This window comes from Panthera onca, chromosome B3 (genome assembly GCF_046562875.1).
Source record: "Panthera onca isolate mPanOnc1 chromosome B3, mPanOnc1 haplotype 2, whole genome shotgun sequence".
Taxonomy (NCBI): Eukaryota; Metazoa; Chordata; class Mammalia; order Carnivora; family Felidae; genus Panthera; species Panthera onca.
In genome coordinates, this window is record NC_138344.1 from 96,956,769 (window position 1) to 96,975,784 (window position 19,016).

Sequence of the window (19,016 nt, forward strand, 5' to 3'; positions counted from 1 at the left end):
TCTACACCCAACATAGAGTTCAAACTTACAACGCTGAGATCAAGAGTCACTCGCTCCATGAACCAAGCCGGCCAGACACCCCTAAAGAATATTTTGCTTGGTAAACAGTCCAAGAAGACCAAAATAAACACCAGATCCAAGTATTTCAGCTATTAAAAATGAGGGAACTAAGGTGAAGATGTTGGGGGAAGGTGGAGGTGGGAGTTAAGATCCCCAAAACTGATATATGTTTATTTTACTTTCAAACCACTATTATTTTATGTAATCTTATTTAATAAGATAATCTTATTTAAATATTTAGGGAAGCACAGGCCATTTTTGAGAATCTGGCAATTAGGAAGATATGTTTTTGGCAATACAAACCATTGTCCTACTCTGAAATCACCTTGGAACTGTTAAGTAACTTTCATATATTTAGATTATTTAACATTTACTGAATTCACTGAATCCGTGTTTCAACAACCCAGGTAACACCAAATAGAGGGTTGAGGCTTTGTTGTTGTAGTCTTGTTTTTTGTACATTTCTATTCTAATCAAAATTACATTGGTTTATACATGTAAGATTTCCCCACCTCCCAACTGTTCTTGGAAGTTCAGAGTATATTTATCGTACTTGTAATGCTTTAGGCTGGCGTTTTATTATTTTCTTCTATATTATTATCCACTCAAAGAACAAAAGTGGGTAATTCTTGAAGTCTGTCTTTGAAAACTATAAGGTGTGTTTGGCTTATTGTATGTTTTCACTGGCCACATGATTAACTGTTGCTAACTGAGGAGCCGTGTTTTCATGCTCTCCATGCAAGAATACTAAATAGAAAAAAAAGAAACGTAATGTTTTATTCATTACTAATTTTTAGGAACCAGTTACGTTTTTCAGAATGAGAATCAACAGATAACACTTCAGGTTCAACACCTTGTAAACAGGGACTCACACCTAATTAAGGATAAATCATTGTATTGTCATAATTGAATTGAAAATCCGTATTTGTGTAAGCCATTTCACATTTGCAAAAGTACCGCTCAAACAAAATGAATGTTTGATAAAAGACTGGGATTAGGATGAGGCGAGAGAGGCGTCGAGGGCACAAAATTTAAGGAGAAAGGACTGTGCGCTCAGGGATGCACACGCCATTTTTGAGAGCGCCTCCTTAAATAAGATGTGCGCCCCGGGCGCCTCCCTCCACCAAGAAATGTAGAGCCGTAGGTGCTTATAGGGTCTGGATAGTCTCTCTCAGTGTCAGATGTTAAACCAGTCACTCTATCCAACCTAATAGCGGTTACAAAGCGGGAACCTGTTCAACAGAAATTGCCAAGTCAAATATTGTCCTATCAAATTCCGTTCTGACGTGGCAGGTGTTGCCTCCGAGGGGGGAGCCACCCAAACCAAAACAAACACCAGCCCATCAGCACCGGGACATGCTGGCCCCGGCTGGCATTGGGCAACTCCCCAGTTCCGAAGCTCTATAGGTAAGCGGACTTTCCGTTTTAACACAGGGATACCGGCTTAGCGACCGAATAGGTGCAGGAAACGCGTTAAGTTGAACCGCGGAAAACAGAGCTCCGCCCCCAACAATAACCACCTGTGCCTCCAGCCGCAAGCGTTCCCGGGAAAGGACGTTGCGGCCTCGCCAGTCGCCGGCTCGGGAGATGCGAGCCAAGTCCTCAAGGGTCCGGTATCCGCGCTCCACCGACCCACAACCACAGTGAGGACTCGGCCCTGCAAGTGAAAGGGGAGGCCGTCCTCCCCGCAGACCCATAGAGCCACTGTACCGAGAAAACCCGAGCTGTTGGCACTCCGAGCAGGCAGGCATATCCGGGGACAGCCCGCATGCTCGAGGACCCCGGCGGCGGCGCTGCGCGGCGGGAAGGGGACAGTTTCAAAGCGGAGTTGTGGAGCTCTTGCCGCGGCTGGCGCAAAATGAAGCTGCACTGCGAGGTCGAGGTAGTCAGTCGGCACTTGCCGGCTTTGGGAATGAGGAACCGGGGCAAGGGCACCCGGGCGGTGTTGAGCCTCTGTCAGCAGACGCCCGGGAGTCGGCCGCAGCCTCGGGCTGGAGGCGAGCGAGGCGGCCCGCTCCCTACCTGCCTGGTCATCTGCACCCTGAGGGACAAGCGCGGGACCCGCTATGAGGTGCGTGGACCGAACAGGCCCTGCCTCGGGAGTCAGCCCCGAGCTCTTCCCCTTCGAGCCTCGCGCGTTCCAGAGGCTGGAGCCTGCCTGTGGGGTACCAGCGCCCCATCACCACCCCCAGTCCTGGGCGTCTCCCTGTGTACCCGAAAGAGGAAAGCTTTTGAGAGCGCACCTTCTCCTTATTTTTCTTTCCCGTTCCTTTGGTTTCAAATTGGCAGCGTTTCTGTTTAGCAGTAGGTGGCATCCCTGCTGTCTTAAAGCCTCTGGAAATTCGGCCTGCATGAAACTAATCTTTAAATGGAATGGCAATCCACTTTGGGGGAACAGTAAAATAATTGCACTTTTGTTCAATAAATTATTTTCTCCCATGGTATATTCGCTAGCTTTTTTTTTTTTTTTTTTTTTTTTTTTAAGGCTTTAAGTGATGAAGGATAGTATCCAGGATCGCTAGACCAGATTAGTACAGTAGTAAAGCAGTAGTGCTTTGGGTTGCATCTTGATATTTATACTAATGTTATTGCTCACTGCATCTTTCTTTTCCTTTCCTTTTCCTTCCTTCCTTCAAATGTTTTATTTCCTAAGACTTGACTTTCTAGGACCAGGGCTTTTTCTCATCTGTCTAGCAGTAGTAAACTCTAGAAGCTGTTGACAGTTGAAATGGAATTTCCAAAGCACAGGTTTTATAAAATCCTTTTTCCCTCATTTCACCAGGTACTATGTTATTTTGTCAGAATGACTGGAATACCCTTGTGTCTACTGTAAATAAAGTCGAGGGGGCAACTCATCTCCCACCCTTGCATCTGACTCTTCACTGGACTTTATACAGTTTCTAGAATTATTTCCCTTAGTGTTGTATTCCACAGTGTATACTCAAAGATTGAGGAAAGGGGACATTACCATCTCATTCAGAGACACTTAACATTTGATATAAGCAGTTGAAAGTGTAATTTCCCTCTCTTCGTGGAATCAACTCCTATAAAATTTTCAACTTGAAGGGACTTTAGCAATCACCCAACATTCTATAGGTTAGAAAACTGTAAGGTGACAAGCAAGCTCATAGCAAGAATTGGGTCTCCCTTTTTTTTTTTCTTCCATTGTCTTCCCCAAACCCTCTTTCATGGTCAGTTCAGGTTCTATTTTAAGTCTGTAATGATCGCCCTTAAAACTTCTGCATTAATAATTGCAGGTGGTAACCCTAATCAGAATTTTATTGTGAACAGTGAGTTGAAGACTTGATTTGGTCACTGTCCTTCCAACACTAGAAAGGAAATAGAAACCAGTGCTTACATTACAAGGTGGACGATGTAAGTGCTATAATAAAGGTAGAAGTAGAGCAGAATCAAAAAATGAAATGAATTCTGATTATAGGGGCTTGAGAAAGTTTTGTAGAAGAGGTGATGCCACAGGGTTTGGGACATAGTAGGTGCCCAATAAACATTTCTTGGATGAATTAAAGTGGTGTTGGTCCTGGGCCTTGAAGATTAGGTATTAGTGCTAAGTGTGGGAAGTACCTTGGGGATCTTTCTTATACCAACTTTTCTGCCCCATGATTTAGCTGCTGCCTATCTCATTCAGATTTGCAAATCTATATCTTTAGCTAGTCCTCTCCCTTAACTTGCAACTTGAATCTTAGTTGGAAATCTTCACTTGGATGTGTTGTAGCATTTCAAACTCAAAATATCTAAAAGTTAATGTTCTTTGCCACCCTGAAACCTACTTTTCTGATCATGTTCTGCAACTCATTAAATATTCTGCTCTATCCAGAAACCTTAAGGTTTTTGCATCCCCATGTAATATATTTTTGAATCCTTAAAATTCTACCTCCTAGGATCCTTTCAGATTTTCATACCTCCTTCCATCCCAGCTGCAGTTGAAACCACCAGAATCCCTTGTCTGGCTAGGTGTCTTAAAAGATATCCCTAGGTCTCTACCAACCTCATCCCATTCTCCCCTCCCCCAAAGTTCATTCTTACACTGTGGTTAAAGGGAACTTCCCAAATCCCAGATCTAGGATGCCTGGGTGGCCTGGTAGGTTAAGCATCCAACTCTTGATTTTGGCTCAGGTCATGATCTCATGGTTTGTGAGACCAAGCCCCACCAAGCTGATAGCACAGAGCCAGCTTGGGATTTCCCCCATCCCTCTCTCTCAAAGTAAATAAAGATATATATATATTTTTTTAACGTTTGTTTTTGAGACAGAGAGAGACAGCATGAACGGGGGAGGGTCAGAGAGAGGGAGACACAGAATCTGAAATGGGCTCCAGGCTCTGAGCTGTCAGCACAGAGCCCGACGCGGGGCTCGAACTCACGGACCGTGAGATCATGACCTGAGCCGAAGTCGGCCGCTTAACCGACTGAGCCACCCAGGCACCCCAAGATATTTTTTTTTAATGTAGGTGTAACTATGTTCCCAGCTTCAAGTCACTCAGTAGATATCATTTTCAGAATAAAATCCAAAATTCTTGACATGGTCTGCAAAATCTTTCACCATGCAATCCCTGTTTGCCTTTCCTGACTCACCTGCCTCTCTTTCCTGGATCCTTCAGCCATACTTCTTTCACCTCCTTGGAACTGCCAAGCCCTCTTGCCTTGAAGGCTTTGCACACATTTTTCCTTATTGGTATGCTATTCTCTCTCTCTTCTCCCACTATCTTCATTTGCCCGACATCTCCTAATCCTCCAGTTCTCATCTTTAAGGTCACTTTCGTATTCCTTTGCTATATAAGATCTTAGAGCAGTCTATACTTCCCTTATCTTAATATTTGTTATGCTTGTAACTACCTACTTAATAATTGTCTCTCATTAGACTGACAACTTTATAAACATAATTACTATGTTGGTCTTATTCAAAACTATTGTTTCAAGCCCCCTATCGTAGTACATGGTACAGAGTGGCTTCTCAATACATTATTGTTGAAGTCTAAAACAGGAGCATCAGTCATTAAAAATTTTTGAGCACCTATTATGTGTCAGTCACTGTTGTAGCTCAATGGGTACAATAGTGAACAAAGGAGACAAGATTCCTGCTTTCATGGCGTTTATAATCTTGTGGGAGGTGCGTCCACCCGAGACTACTGGACTGAAGTTAAGAAGGCAAGTAACTATTATTGACAACTTCTACAGCCACATAGAATGGGAGAAGAGGAGTATTCTCCCAAATGGAAGTCACAGGAAAGAGTTACTGGACTGATCTAACAGCAATATCTACCAGAAGCTAGATAAGAAATGTAGCTAACCAAATGCTAAAAAAGCCCACAGAAATAAAAACTAAAACTTAAAACAACAAAACATGCAGACTTAAGGAGTCAAAGCCTGGGAAAGTGACTGGCATATTCTAATTGTAATAAATATTACTGAATAACAATACCAGATTTTGTCCTTTTTTCTCATTGGTTTTAAGCAGCTAAAGGAGAACATTGAGCAATTCTTCACCAAATTTATGGATGAGGGGAAAGCTACTGTTCGGTTAAAGGAGCCTCCTGTGGATATCTGTTTAAGTAAGGTATGGTATTACAAACACGATTAAAGGGGCAACTGGGCAGCTCAGTTAAGCATCTGACTCTTGATTTCGGTTCAGTCTTGATCTCACAGTTTGTGAGTTTGAGCCCCTGACTGGGCTCTGTGCTGAAAGTGAAGAGGCTACTTGGGATTCTGTCTCCCTCTCTCTCTGTCCCTCCCCTAATTGCTCTCTATTTCTCTCTAAATAAATAAATGTAAATATGTATAAATAATAAATGAAAATAAACTTAAAAGATTGTTTAAAAAAAAATAGCAATTAGGTTGGTTGGCTGTATTTTCTTTAAAGAAGAGACTATTTGAGGATCCTCGATATCCCACACAACTGAATAGGGATGTACACTTGGCAGGTGTGTTTGAAGAAGCCTTGGCAGGTCTGTGGTGGAATTCAAAAACTCACCAGACACATACACAGTTTCTCTGGTATGCTGGCATGGCTCTAACAGTGTAGAGTCAGCCTGCTAAGGCAACAGGATTAGGAGGAAGGAAAATGGCTTACTTCCGTGCTCCAGATGGACCCTTAGGGTGTTCCTAGAATAGAATTCTATAAAGCCAGTGGCACACGGCTACATTTGCCAGCAAAGTCACCCATTACAGATCAAATTTGGTGTAAAAAAAAAAAAAATGCAATTAGAACCATTTGAGGGGTATTTTTTTTTTTTAATGTTTATTTATTTTGAGAGAGACAAACAATCTGAAGCAGGCTCTTTGCTGTCAGTGCAGAGCATGATGTGGGGCTCGAACTCAAAACCATGAGACTGTGACCTGAGCCAGTCAGACACACAACTGACTAAGCCATTCAGGCCCCTCCATTCTGGGGGTATTTTATTTATTATAATTTTTAAAAATAGTTAAACCATTAAAATAAAACTTTACTGTGCCCTATCCCCTTTTCCTCTCCCCCCCCCCTTCACAGAGAGTAGAAGCAATGTCTTATTCAGCCTTTCATTATCCTTAATCCAAAGCGAAGTGGTTTGTAAACAATAAAGTTTAATGACTATTTAAGGTATTTGTATTGAATGGAAACATTTTGTTCTACTTCCTCCTGTTCTTATAGTTTTTCATTTTCTCTTGATATTCAGCTTCTCCTACTAACTTTTTCTTCTACCTAAAAAAAGCTGAGGTCTAACCAATCAAAATAGAATAGACAAATTTCCCAAAGACAAGGTTAAATCCATTGCCTCCACATACTGTCTTTTGACCTTTGTTTTCAGTGGTTTATCAAAACTGTCTCAGAGATCACTGGTCTCCTTCCTTTTTTTCAATCACATTGCCATTATTTTGAGGTCTGTAGATTTCGACACTGATGACCACTCCCTTCTTAATAAAACTTTCCTTTCTTGGCATCTGACAGGACACTATCCTGGTTTACTCTTGGTTTTCTTAGCCACTCCTTTGTCTCCTATCTCTGGCATCTTTTTTTTCTATCCCCAATTAAAGGCTTATTCTAATCTTCTGCCTATTCTTTACCATACCTGCTTTCCATTCTCGTAACTCAGTCTTTATTTATATAAACTCCCAAATCTTTAAGCTGGTACCCTGTACCAGACCTACTTGACCCAGGTCTCCAGACTTCACTCACACTACGTCACTGTGTATATTGCTGCTGAAATAATATTTAGCTTTTCTCATGTAATTCTCCTGTTCCAAGTTCTTAAAAGATTTCCACAGCCTGATCATTCCATCCTCCTCATCATGGTATCAGGTTCATCTATACCATCCCCACACTGCATTTCTAGTCTTTTACACCTCTACAAAGCTCCCACATTCCAACTAAATAGGATCACGTACTATTCCTCAAACTTGCTGCAAGTTACCAGTCCTTCACATGTAAACTTTAGGAAACTTCTGAAATATCCTGCAAGCATTAGATATTTCTGTTGAGAACTTAGTTCCCATACCACTTTAATAGTGATTTTTCTGTCCAGCTGGAAGCAATCTGTCTTGCTTTTGATGTTTTCCAGCACTTCTTACAGTGCCATTTGGCCCTGCTTTTGAGAGGACCATTGCTTTTCATAATTCCAAGTCTTTGTGAATGGCAGCCTTGGGTATTTTGCAGTGCACAGCACCATCTCAGTCTATGTCAGAGGCACTGGAGATTTGCCTCAGTTCATGATAAACCCAAGTCTTAAGTGGAATCTTTTCATGTATTCCTGTCTTATTTTATACTCTTTTGATTCCCTTTTGAATGGTTTAAATTTAGAGTATGTCTCTCAACATATTTTTTCAAAAACTTTCAAATTTTTTTGTGTTTATATTGAAATTTATCAAAATAGTAAAAATTTATTTTTACAGCCATTTTCAAGAAATGAGTCCATCATTTGCATGTATAACTTTATAGGATTTGTTAAAGGGTAAATTAGCATGCATGTATTATCTAAAATGGAATTTATAATTGTACAACTTATTTTTATTTATTCAGGCCAATTCCAGCAGCTTAAAGAGTTTCCTGTCAGCTGTGAGACTCGCTCACAGAGGTTGTAATATTGAGGTACCACTTTCAACCTTCACACCAGTGAAGACTTCAGAATTTGAAAAATTTAAAACTAAAATGGTTATCACATCCAAAAAGGACTATCCTCTAAGCAAGAACTTCCCATATTCTCTGGAACATCTTCAGACTTCTTACTGTGGGCTTGTCCGAGTTGATATGCGTATGCTTTGCTTAAAAAACCTTAGGAAATTAGACTTGAGTCACAACCATATAAAAAAGCTTCCAACTACAATTGGAGACCTCATCCATCTTCAAGAACTTAACTTGAGTGACAATCACTTGGAATCATTTAGTGTAGCTTTGTGTCAGTCTACACTCCAGAAGTCGCTTCGGAGTTTGGATCTCAGCAAGAACAAAATTAAGGCGCTCCCTGTGCAGTTTTGTCAGCTCCGAGAACTTACAGATTTAAAACTTGATGATAATGAATTGATTCGATTTCCTTTCAAGATGGGACAATTGACAAACCTGCGTTTTTTGTCAGCCGCTCGAAATAAGCTTCCATTTTTGCCTAGTGAATTTCAAAATTTATCCCTTGAGTACTTGGATCTTTTTGGAAATACTTTTGAACAACCAAAAGCCCTTCCAGTTATAATGCTGCAAACACCATTAACTTTATTGGAATCCTCTGCACGAGCCATGTTATATAATAGGTAAGACTTTTTAATAGTCATAAAATGCAGTACCTCTGATAAGAGTCTGGTATTCTCATCATCCTCATTGTAATAGTCATAGGCTTTAACATAGTTTACAATGCTATGCACAGTCTGACATCTTGCTCCAGTGGCCTTCTTGCTGCTCCTTTCCTCTACTTAGAATGCCTTTCTTCCAGAAAGTTCCATAGCTCACTTTCTCACTTCATTTAGTTCTTTTCCCAAGTGACACCCAGAAAGGCCTTTCCTGACCGCCCTATCTAAAGTTTTATCTCCACCCCCTTTCATTGCTTGACTTTTTGGTTATAGGATTTATTACCTGGCATTAATTTTTTTTTAATGTTTATTTATTTTTGAGACAGAGTGTGAGTGGAGGAGGGGCAGAGAGAGGGAGACACAGGATCTGAAACAGGCTGTAGGCCCTGAGTTGTCAGCACAGACAGAGGCTGACATGGGCTCGAACCCATGAACCGTGAGATCATGACCTGAGCCAAAGTCGAGCACTTAACCAACTGAGCCACCCAGGCGCCCCTTTACTTCTTTCTATCTATCCCGTCACTTGTATTTATCAAGTGTTTTCAGCCCACTTGTTATAAAAAGGATACAGATCCAAAGCTATGAGAATAATGCCTATTATCTAGCCTTTGGTAACTTGTCTTCACTACTGGTTACAAACATAAACTTATGGTCTATTAGAAAAATATGTGGGAATTTAAATTATGTTAGATAGAAAATACAGTTTTTAACAGTATTACACTATTACCTCTTTCCTTAGGGTATAACTAGTAGCTTGAAACAGGTTAATATACACATGTGGTAGACACTTCTTAGACAGTTTTTTAAAAAATTGTTATTTATAGAAGGAACAAACTAGTACATGTGAAAAAAAATGAATTGCTAACAAGACCAGTCCCAAATCCCTATGAAATGCAAACTGTTTTTTATTTGATATGTATCTTTTCAGACTTTTCCTGATAGGGTTTTGAACTCCAGTTTAAATTATAGAGTAGGTTTTATTTATTTGTTGAAAAAATATGAACACCTATTATGTGCCAGCCTAGGCTAGGGACTAGAGAACAAAGAAAAGACTGGAAGACAGACAAAGTGACTTGGGGCATGGTTGAGTCAGGAGTTGGGCAGTGGGCAAGCAACCTCAAGAGACCATCTTACAGTGTCTCGGAGATGAGGGTAAAAGAGTTTGACTTTTTCGGGTTTTTGAGTTTGACTTGATTTTAATAGCCAGTAAGTGATTTAAGCAAGGTGAGGTCAGCACTTGCTCAGCCAGTAAAGTAAAAATACCTGAAACAATATATGTTTTAAATCTGTTTCACAGTTTAAAATTCCCTTTTAAACAGTTGATGCCTAGGAGAGTATTTGGATTTATTTAAATAAATGTTTCTTCACAGATAGAACTCAGTAATTCTCCCATCGCCATTATGAGAATTGTATACTAGAGCTGTAGCTTTAAATGATCATGTTATACTGATAATACAATGTAGATTTCTTCATACTATTCCATGGGTTATGGTATTAGGTGACAGTGCTAAAAGATACTTTATGGAGTAGTATAGATACTCGTAGGTTTACAATATGCCATATGGTGTTTTCCCCATTCTTAACAGTTTGGAAGAAAGAACAATATACTGAGTCACTTAATAGAGTAATCTTATTTTTCCTTGGTTATAATTCAGTATCCTGTAATTCATGACCCAATACATGAAGTTCTGAATCTAGTAACATGCTAAATATTTTTTCAACTTTTTTTTTTCCAATAGGATTCCATATGGCTCTCATATCATTCCTTTTCATCTTTGCCAAGATTTGGATACTGCTAAAACCTGTGTCTGTGGAAGATTCTGTCTAAGCTGTTTTATTCAGGGAACTACTACTATGAATCTACACTCTGTTGCTCACACTGTGGTCTTAGTGGATAATATGGGTGGTACTGAAGCACCTATTATCTCTTACTTCTGTTCTCTAGCCTGTTACGTAAATTCCTGTGATATGTTAAAGTAACTGGTGATAACACAAAAACAAATTCCATTTAGTTACAGATCACCTTGGGATTCATTTATGGTTTAATAGTATCAAATTAGAGAAAGGGAAGCTTTTTGTATACTTACTTGAGGGGAGGAATGTGTTACTCTAACATTTTCGATCATTTGACTGTAAAACCTTAATTTCATTAAAACCTATAATTTTACTGTGAAAGTAGACTTTTTTCAGCTTATTTCACTTGTGTTGATGTCAGCCTAGTGTTTCCAGAATGGGTTGTAGAGCTATCTTTTAATGTTAAACAGATATTGATCCCTATCACTCTGGTCATAGAATTTTCTTACCAGTTTCCTTCTTGAATTTCAATTAAAGAAATTGACTTTCTGTATACAGAAAATATATGTTGGAGGACTAATAGAGTCTAAGTTTTAGTGAAAAACTTGTTTGCTGTGAAACTTTGTTTTTCAGGTATATTATTCTACATCTAGAATTCTATATTCACCAAGCATAAAGTTGGAGTTGCTTTGGGATAAGCAGGCTTCAGCTTTTATAAGTTTTATAATGTTAATCACATAATCTTTGTTGTGACTTTTGTAACTTTTAGAGTTGGAACAGGATTTTAGGGTTGGGTAGGAAGAACAGAAAATTGCTTTTCACTGATTATATCCTATATTTGAGGGTTGTTCTTTTTCTGATTATTATTTTAGTTACTTAATATTTTCAAGTTAAAAAAAATATTTTTTTAATGTTTGTTTATTTTTGAGAGAGACAGACAGAGCATAAGTGGGGGAGGAGCAGAGAGAGAGGGAGACACAGAATCCGAAGCAGGGTCCAGGATCTGAGCTGTCAGCACAAATGCAGGGCTCAAAACCATAAACCGTGAGATTAGGACCTGAGCCAAAGTCAGATGCTTAACCGACTGAGCCACCCAGGTGCCCCAATATTTTCAAGTTTTTACTTTAAAAAGTGGTGGCGATACACCAGCTGACCTATGATCAGAATTTTAACTAGGTTAGAGGAAATATAAAATGTAGCTGCTTGAAAGAGATGTGGAAAATGGAATTAGTAGAACTCCATTCTATACATTTGCACTGCCCTTTTTCAAATCAGCCTCATAACTGGTTTCTGGGAACAAAAGAGGTGAAAGAGTAAAAGTTATTGGAGAAAATCTTCCCTAGTGTTAGCATAATCATTTTTGTTCTAGGCCTGCCTGGAGTTACAGGTTGAGTCTGTGTAACACTGTTTCTTATGGCTTTAGGTAACTATTTCCTCTGTCTTCCTAAAATATTTATTTGGAACATCTTACTCTTTTTTGAAAATTCAAGCATTAAGTAAATACTGTTTTAAATGTTAGAATATTTTTAAGGAATTTTTAAAAAATGTTTATCTTTGAGAGAGAGGGGGACACAGAATCCAAAGCAGCTCCAGGCTCCAAGCTGTCAACAGAGAGCCTCACACCGGGACCAAACTCATGGACCGTGAGATACGAACTGAGCCAAAGTCAGATCCTTAACTGACAGATCCTTAACTGGGGTACCCAGGCACCCCTAAATATTAGAAGATTTTTATTAAAACTTTATGTATATGATCTCCAAAATATGGTTTTTTCTCAGAGCAGATTCTTTGGTCCAGAGCCATAATTATTTGGGTGACCTTAAATTTGTATTGCTTGTGGTCAATTAAATTCTTCCTGCAAAAATTTCTATTCCTTCCAAATTTCTATTCTATTCCAAAATATGGTTTCTTCTCAGAGCAGACTGTTTGGTCCAGAGCCATAATTATTTGGGTGACCTTAAATTTGTATTGCTTGTGGTCAATTAAATCCTTCCTGCAAAAATTTCTGGTTTTTGATTTTAAAAAATCATATATATAATGCAAACATGGCTTACATAAAAAGAGCTGCCATTTAGCAGAGTATTTGTCACAAGTGTTTTACATACAGTATTTTATTTAATCCTCACCAATTACCCTAGGAGGTCAGTATCATAAACCCAGATCAGATTTTAAGTCCAGGCTTTATACTGCCTTCTAAAGTTAATTCACTTTTGCTCTTTAAAACCAAGAATTCTGTAAGTATAATATCTTAGTTTCTTCTGAACAAAACGGCGAGGAATTACCCAGGTTATGTAACTACTTTAAAACATAGTTCTTTAAAAAATGTATTGTGACGTATTTAACTTGTATTTGATTTTTACATGTTCTTGAGGAAAAAGTTCCTTCAATAACAAATGCAGATGTGTCTGTGTTGGGACTAAGTGCTAGCCTGTTACTCCTACACCCTAGCCCTTTGTCTTTGTATCCTTACTCATCTAAAAGCCATCCCATGCAACTGTCTTGGCCAACTTAAAATTCTTGTACAGAATGCAGAATTTGTCTTCTCATAATCCATACCCTTTGTCAGTTTATTTCTCCTTTTGATATATATATATTTTTTTTTTTGCCTTTCATGGGTTATAAGGTTCACTTCTTTGAGTTTCAGCCTTGCATTCTATTTTCAGTAGTAACTGCTTGCTTCCTCAAACCCCCCAATAACCAAGTTGTAACATTTGAGTACCTCCCAGAGTAGCTTCTAAAAGATTCAAAAAGCAGTCCATGCTATTATGGACTCATGGTTCTTCACTAGCTTCAGAACATTTTGCAGTTAGAAGTCAGTTTTTAATTCCTGCCTTACATTCAGGACCAGTCTAAAAACCACCATCCAAAAAAACCGTAATGGAAATGTTCTGTATCTTTGTTGTCCAATAGAGTAGTCACTCAGCACATGTGGCTATTGAGCACTAAATGTAGCTGCTAGTGTTAACTGAGGAACTGCTTTTTAATTTAAATATCTATATGACTAGTGGTCCTTACTGGACACTAATTTGCAAAAAGTCGGCTCTTTTTATCCCTCATCTTTGATACTCTGCCCCACTGAGTTTGCTATACACAGGCTTAATTTAGCCTCTTCATTTACTTTTCTTGAAAATCTGATTTGACTTTTCCCAGGAGCTCTTCAATCATGATTATGAATTTGCCTAACATATTTGAAATTAACCAGAAAAGGTAAAGAAGGTCTGAGTTTTTTTCCCTGATAGAGTTCCATAACCTTGTTGTAAAGTTGGAGGTGGTACTGTCTTTTTATATATGTGTGTGTGTGACGCATAAACAATATTCCAATTCTTATGAAACTAAAATAAATTTGAGAAGAGGATATATCTTAGTTCAACAAATTTGCTGTTATTTCCTTAATTTTGAATCACATTAAATATGTCATTCTATTTGTATTTCAAAAAACACAGAATATTTGGGCAAAAATATTACTGCATTTATTTTCATACAGATAACGTTGCTACAAGCATCAAGGAAAAGAAGAATCCCAAAGCTTAGAACTGGATCACTTGGCCCTTTCTCTTCTTATCTCCTCCCAGTTCAAAATGCTTGCATCTTTTAATGGCCAGCATCCTCTTGGACCTGCAGTTAGGTTCGACACATTCAAGCCTCAGCACAATCTTCTTTGTGGTTTTAGCTTTCTTCCGGAAAATTGGCTTCGTCTGCCCACCATAGCCACTCTGCTTCCGATCGTAGCGCCTCTTTCCCTGGGCATACAGGGAATCCTTGCCCTTCTTATACTGGGTCACTTTGTGAGGCTGATGCTTTCCACACTTCTTACAGAAAGTCCTTCGGGTTTTCGGAACATTGACCATCTTTGCAGCAGGGCTGTCAGCACGATGCAAACTGGTAAAACATTTAAAATTACAGTGGCAGACAAACATTTTTGAATAAAACGTTTTAAAAATTCAGGAAAACATTACAGCATTACATGTATCACTAAGGTATAGACCCACCAAGTACTCATTTCATATAAGAATAAATTACACAGAAAAGTGTAATTTTGGAATTACACTTTTGGAATGCTTAAATTATTAGAGCATGTATAGAATGAGACTCAATAAAAATTAGCATGCAATGCAGCAGCACAGGGGGCTCAGGAGCCAGTTTCCCCGTACAAAGCGAGTTCCTTTGGAGTTTAATTTACTGTGGCTACCCCAAAAGAAAAGAAGTGGTGTCTATCTAATTTTCTTTCTCAGAGAAGGCCAAAGCTAGAGCCTCGGGCTCTTCCTCGCACCCTCTTCCCCCACGTTCTAGCGCCCGGGCATTCCCGGTTCAGCGCGCGATACAGTGGCTACGGCCCGCCTACGCTCCTTCTCCGGGAACCAAATCAGTCTGGTTTCACTTTTCCTCTCAGAAGCACAGCCACCCGTCAGAGCAGCCCTGAAGGCTGACGTGTCCTTAATATGTGCCTCCCGGCCCACTAGCCGCCATTCCTGAGCCCCTTTCCAAAGGGAGAAGCCAGTTCTTTAGCTCTAGCAAACCAGGCAGCGGGTCTCGCCCTCCAGTTCCCACAAGGGCCTCGTCCATCCCCGGGTTCCCAGCACTGGAGGCTCCTGCTGAGACGCTACACTACCGTCTTAGCTCACCGGCAAATTCAGCGTCCGCGATCCTCGCCTGGCCTCGCCTCGCCTCGCTCGCGCCTAACAGGAAAGGGAGGAACGAGGCGGAAGCAGGAACTGTGCGTGAGCGACAGTACTAAAGGCCAATAGGCAGCAGGCAGCGGCGGCCTGGCGTCCCCGGACGCGTCCGGGAAGCTCCAACCAGGGGCCCAAGGGGCGGGCCGGAGGGGTGTGGGCCGGAGGGCCGCGGCGCTCGGCGGGCCAGTCGCGGGTTGTCAGAACGGTCGCCGCCGGAGTGGGGCGAGGCTGCGTCGCTCGGTCTTGGCGGTGTAGGGCCCGTGTAAGGATGAGAGCGCAGAGGACGCAGGGCCGCTGGAGGCGCAGGTAACCAAGCGGGAGTGCGGTGGGGCCGCTGCGGGGCTTCTTCCGGGACCCTTGCTGAATGGAGAGGACCGAGGCGATGCCGAGCCGCGGCTCCTAGCCGCGGGGCCGCTGCCCGAGCTGCAGCTGCCAGGCGAGGATGTGTGGAGCCCGGGCGGCGCGGGGGAGCTGAGACCCTTCGGGCCCCAGGACCCCCGGGGCCCGGGATGAGTTAGCTAGGGCAGCCGCGGGGTCCAGTTCCGACTGCCTCAGGCCAAGGCGACGGCCGCCACCCGCCCGCCCCTTCTGTGCAGAAGCCGCTAGCTCCTTTTCGCGCCCGCCCGCCAGCGCTCCCGGCCCTGGAGACCATGAGGTTCCGCATCTACAAGCGGAAGGTGCTGATCCTGACGCTCGTGGTGGCCGCCTGCGGCTTCGTCCTCTGGAGCAGCAATGGGCGACAAAGGAAAAACGAGGCCCTCGCCCCGCCGCTGCTGGACGCCGAGCCCGCGAGAGGTGCGGGCGGCCGGGGCGGGGACCATTCAGCTGTGTCCGTTGGCATCCGCCGGGTCTCCAACGAGTCGGCGGCTCCGCTGGTCCCCGCGGCCCCGCAGCCCGAGGCGGACAACCTGACGCTGCGGTACAGGTCCCTGGTGTACCAGCTGAACTTCGACCAGACGCTGAGGAATGTAGATAAGGCCGGCTCCTGGACCCCTCGAGAGCTGGTGCTGGTGGTCCAGGTGCATAACCGGCCCGATTACCTCAGACTGCTGCTGGACTCCCTCCGGAAAGCCCAGGGCATCGACAGCGTCCTCGTCATCTTTAGCCATGACTTCTGGTCGACAGAAATCAATCAACTGATCGCTGGGGTGGATTTCTGTCCGGTTCTGCAGGTGTTCTTTCCTTTCAGCATTCAGTTGTACCCCAACGAGTTTCCAGGCAGCGACCCCAGAGATTGCCCCCGAGACCTGGAGAAGAATGCAGCTTTGAAGATGGGATGCATTAATGCTGAGTATCCCGACTCCTTTGGCCATTATAGAGAGGCCAAGTTCTCCCAAACCAAACACCATTGGTGGTGGAAGCTGCATTTTGTATGGGAAAGGGTCAAAGTTCTTCGAGACTATGCTGGCCTCATACTTTTCCTAGAAGAGGATCACTACTTAGCCCCAGACTTTTACCATGTCTTCAAAAAGATGTGGAAGTTAAAGCAGCAAGAGTGTCCTGAGTGTGATGTTCTCTCCCTGGGGACGTATACGGCCAGTCGCAGTTTCCATGGCATTGCTGACAAGATAGACGTGAAAACTTGGAAATCCACAGAGCACAATATGGGTCTAGCCTTGACCCGGGATGCGTATCAGAAGTTGATTGAGTGCACGGACACTTTCTGTACTTACGATGATTATAACTGGGACTGGACTCTTCAATATTTAACTGTATCCTGTCTTCCAAAATTCTGGAAAGTGCTGGTTCCTCAAGTTCCTAGGATATTTCATGCTGGAGACTGTGGTATGCACCACAAGAAAACCTGTAGACCATCCACCCAGAGTGCCCAAATTGAGTCACTCTTAAATAATAACAAACAGTACTTGTTTCCAGACACTCTAACTATCAGTGAGAAGTTTGTGGCAGCCATTTCCCCACCTAGGAAAAATGGAGGGTGGGGAGATATTAGGGACCATGAACTCTGTAAAAGTTATAGAAGACTGCAGTGAAAAATCACAATTACAAAAGCAAAAGTGACAGTCTTCTATTTTTGATATTTGTCCAAACAGGATAAACAATTGAATAAAAAGGGTTTAGGAACTGGTTTCTGCTTTAATACAAAAAAAACAAAAAACAAAAAAACAATTCTTGTAAAAGATGTCCAAATATAGTAATCTTTTCCTTCTATGTCTGACAAAAATTTAAACAGAAGTTTTCATTTCAGGAGTTGGGTTTTAAAGTTCAATCTGTATCAGCTAAAGGTAATCATTGTTAACCGGTAAAAGAAAAGAGGAGAAATTTTATTTAAATTGCATCTCTTAATCTTTTTATCTGGAACTTTGTACACTTTTCCACTTTCAAAACTTATTTTAAGTACAGCAAACTTTATTTAAAATTGTCATAACAGTAAAAAGTATTACAATAGAATCATTAGAGTATTAATGGAGCAAGCCCAATTTCACTCGACACGGTTACTAGGAAGGGTTTGCTTCGCTGGTTTTATAATTCAAAAGTTATGTTTGTTAAACACCCTATCAGAACAGACATTTTCAGTATTACAGATTCCTGTATTATTGTGTTAAGATTTGCCTGTGCTTTGGAACCTTCATAGAACACACTTTCTTTTGGAATGTATTTGATAAGAAAATTGAAACACTGTTTTCACCTCAATGTAGAAATACAGTGGGTTTTTTTTTCTTTTAGTGCTGCCAAAATAAAATAACTCATTTTTGCATAAAAAGTTCCTAATCATTTTGTAGAAGAAATTTTGTTTACTCTTAATACCAAAATTCAGTAAAGGCATTCTAGAAGTTTTATAGTTTGCATTGTATCTTCATATGAACCCTTTGTACATCATACAACTGAATTTGAATTAAAGAAAACCCCACTCTTGACAATGCATTCCCTTTGGAAGAAACTGGCTTTCAAATTAGCCAAGCATAGCTAATGAACAATAAAAAGCTGCCTTGTAAGTGAAATACAGCCTAAATTGTTTTCGAGAACCAGCAATGATAGAAAGTTCAGTCATGCTACAGTGAAACATGTTCTAGTGCTGGCTTTATTTTAACTGAAATCATACTTTTTAAAAAGGCACACACAATAATAGGAAACAGGCTTAAAATTTATTCTATATTTAATGTGGAAGTTTCTCTTAACAGTATATAATTGCATTCAACCAGAAATTACTCAAAGATTAATTTGTGTAGATATGACATCATTTCAACCCCAGGGAAATTATGTATTAAATGGACAGTTTTGAAATGATTTCATCAAATTAAGAGTCATTATGGTGGAAAAATGCATATGGTCATTTTAGGTGGAGCAAATAGTTCTCTTATTTTATGTGCTACCTTTATATTACCCTCATAGCCCAATCTGGTTCCAGATTTTAGAGGGGTTATAAATATAAATCAGGATGAATTGCCAGGTTTTGTACTACCTTTTGGTGCTCTGATCTGACTTTCCCCAGTTCAAAGGACTAAAGAGATTAGGTAATTTCCAGGACTAAGGTAGGGCCAGACCTTTGAATTAGTATCTTTTTTTGAAACACATAGATAAATCATCATGGCCTTGGTGTCAGCAATTAGATCAACAAATACTTTCCTTTCTACATTCATGCTGTATTAAAAATTTTTGTGAGAAAAAATTTATTCGGATTTTCTCCTGGCCTCCAATAAAAATATTATTCCACAAAACTAATAATTTAAGATACATTATCTGCTACCCTTTTTTAGATATTG

General features: G+C 40.9%; 3 protein-coding genes across 5 annotated transcripts; 2 read left to right on the plus strand and 1 right to left on the minus strand.

The window, feature by feature from the left end:
• The first annotated feature begins 1,480 nt into the window (after positions 1 to 1,480).
• LRR1 (leucine rich repeat protein 1) lies at positions 1,481 to 11,002 on the plus strand. 3 transcript variants are annotated; one of them, XM_060619771.3, is made up of 4 exons: positions 1,481 to 2,131; positions 5,532 to 5,633; positions 8,070 to 8,791; positions 10,567 to 11,002. In XM_060619771.3, the coding sequence occupies exons 1-4, from the start codon at positions 1,829 to 1,831 to the stop codon at positions 10,805 to 10,807; spliced, it is 1,368 nt and encodes a 455-aa protein (XP_060475754.1). In that variant the 5' UTR covers positions 1,481 to 1,828; the 3' UTR covers positions 10,808 to 11,002. The 3 variants fall into 3 exon arrangements, with proteins under 3 accessions (XP_060475754.1, XP_060475755.1, XP_078304414.1); XM_060619772.3 differs by having other exon boundaries at positions 5,535 to 5,633; XM_078448288.2 differs by having other exon boundaries at positions 1,481 to 1,942; positions 5,535 to 5,633.
• Positions 11,003 to 14,068: 3,066 nt separating this feature from the next.
• Positions 14,069 to 15,350, minus strand: RPL36AL (ribosomal protein L36a like). Its single transcript, XM_060619775.3, has 2 exons — positions 15,244 to 15,350; positions 14,069 to 14,500 (listed from the first exon to the last, which is right to left on the minus strand). Exon 2 carries the CDS (start codon positions 14,467 to 14,469, stop codon positions 14,149 to 14,151), a length of 321 nt encoding a protein of 106 aa, XP_060475758.1. The 5' UTR covers positions 14,470 to 14,500; positions 15,244 to 15,350; the 3' UTR covers positions 14,069 to 14,148.
• A 108-nt stretch (positions 15,351 to 15,458) lies between these two features.
• MGAT2 (alpha-1,6-mannosyl-glycoprotein 2-beta-N-acetylglucosaminyltransferase) lies at positions 15,459 to 17,709 on the plus strand. Its single transcript, XM_060619774.3, has 2 exons — positions 15,459 to 15,600; positions 15,891 to 17,709. The coding sequence occupies exon 2, from the start codon at positions 15,945 to 15,947 to the stop codon at positions 17,283 to 17,285; it is 1,341 nt and encodes a 446-aa protein (XP_060475757.1). The 5' UTR covers positions 15,459 to 15,600; positions 15,891 to 15,944; the 3' UTR covers positions 17,286 to 17,709.
• Positions 17,710 to 19,016: the final 1,307 nt, after the last annotated feature.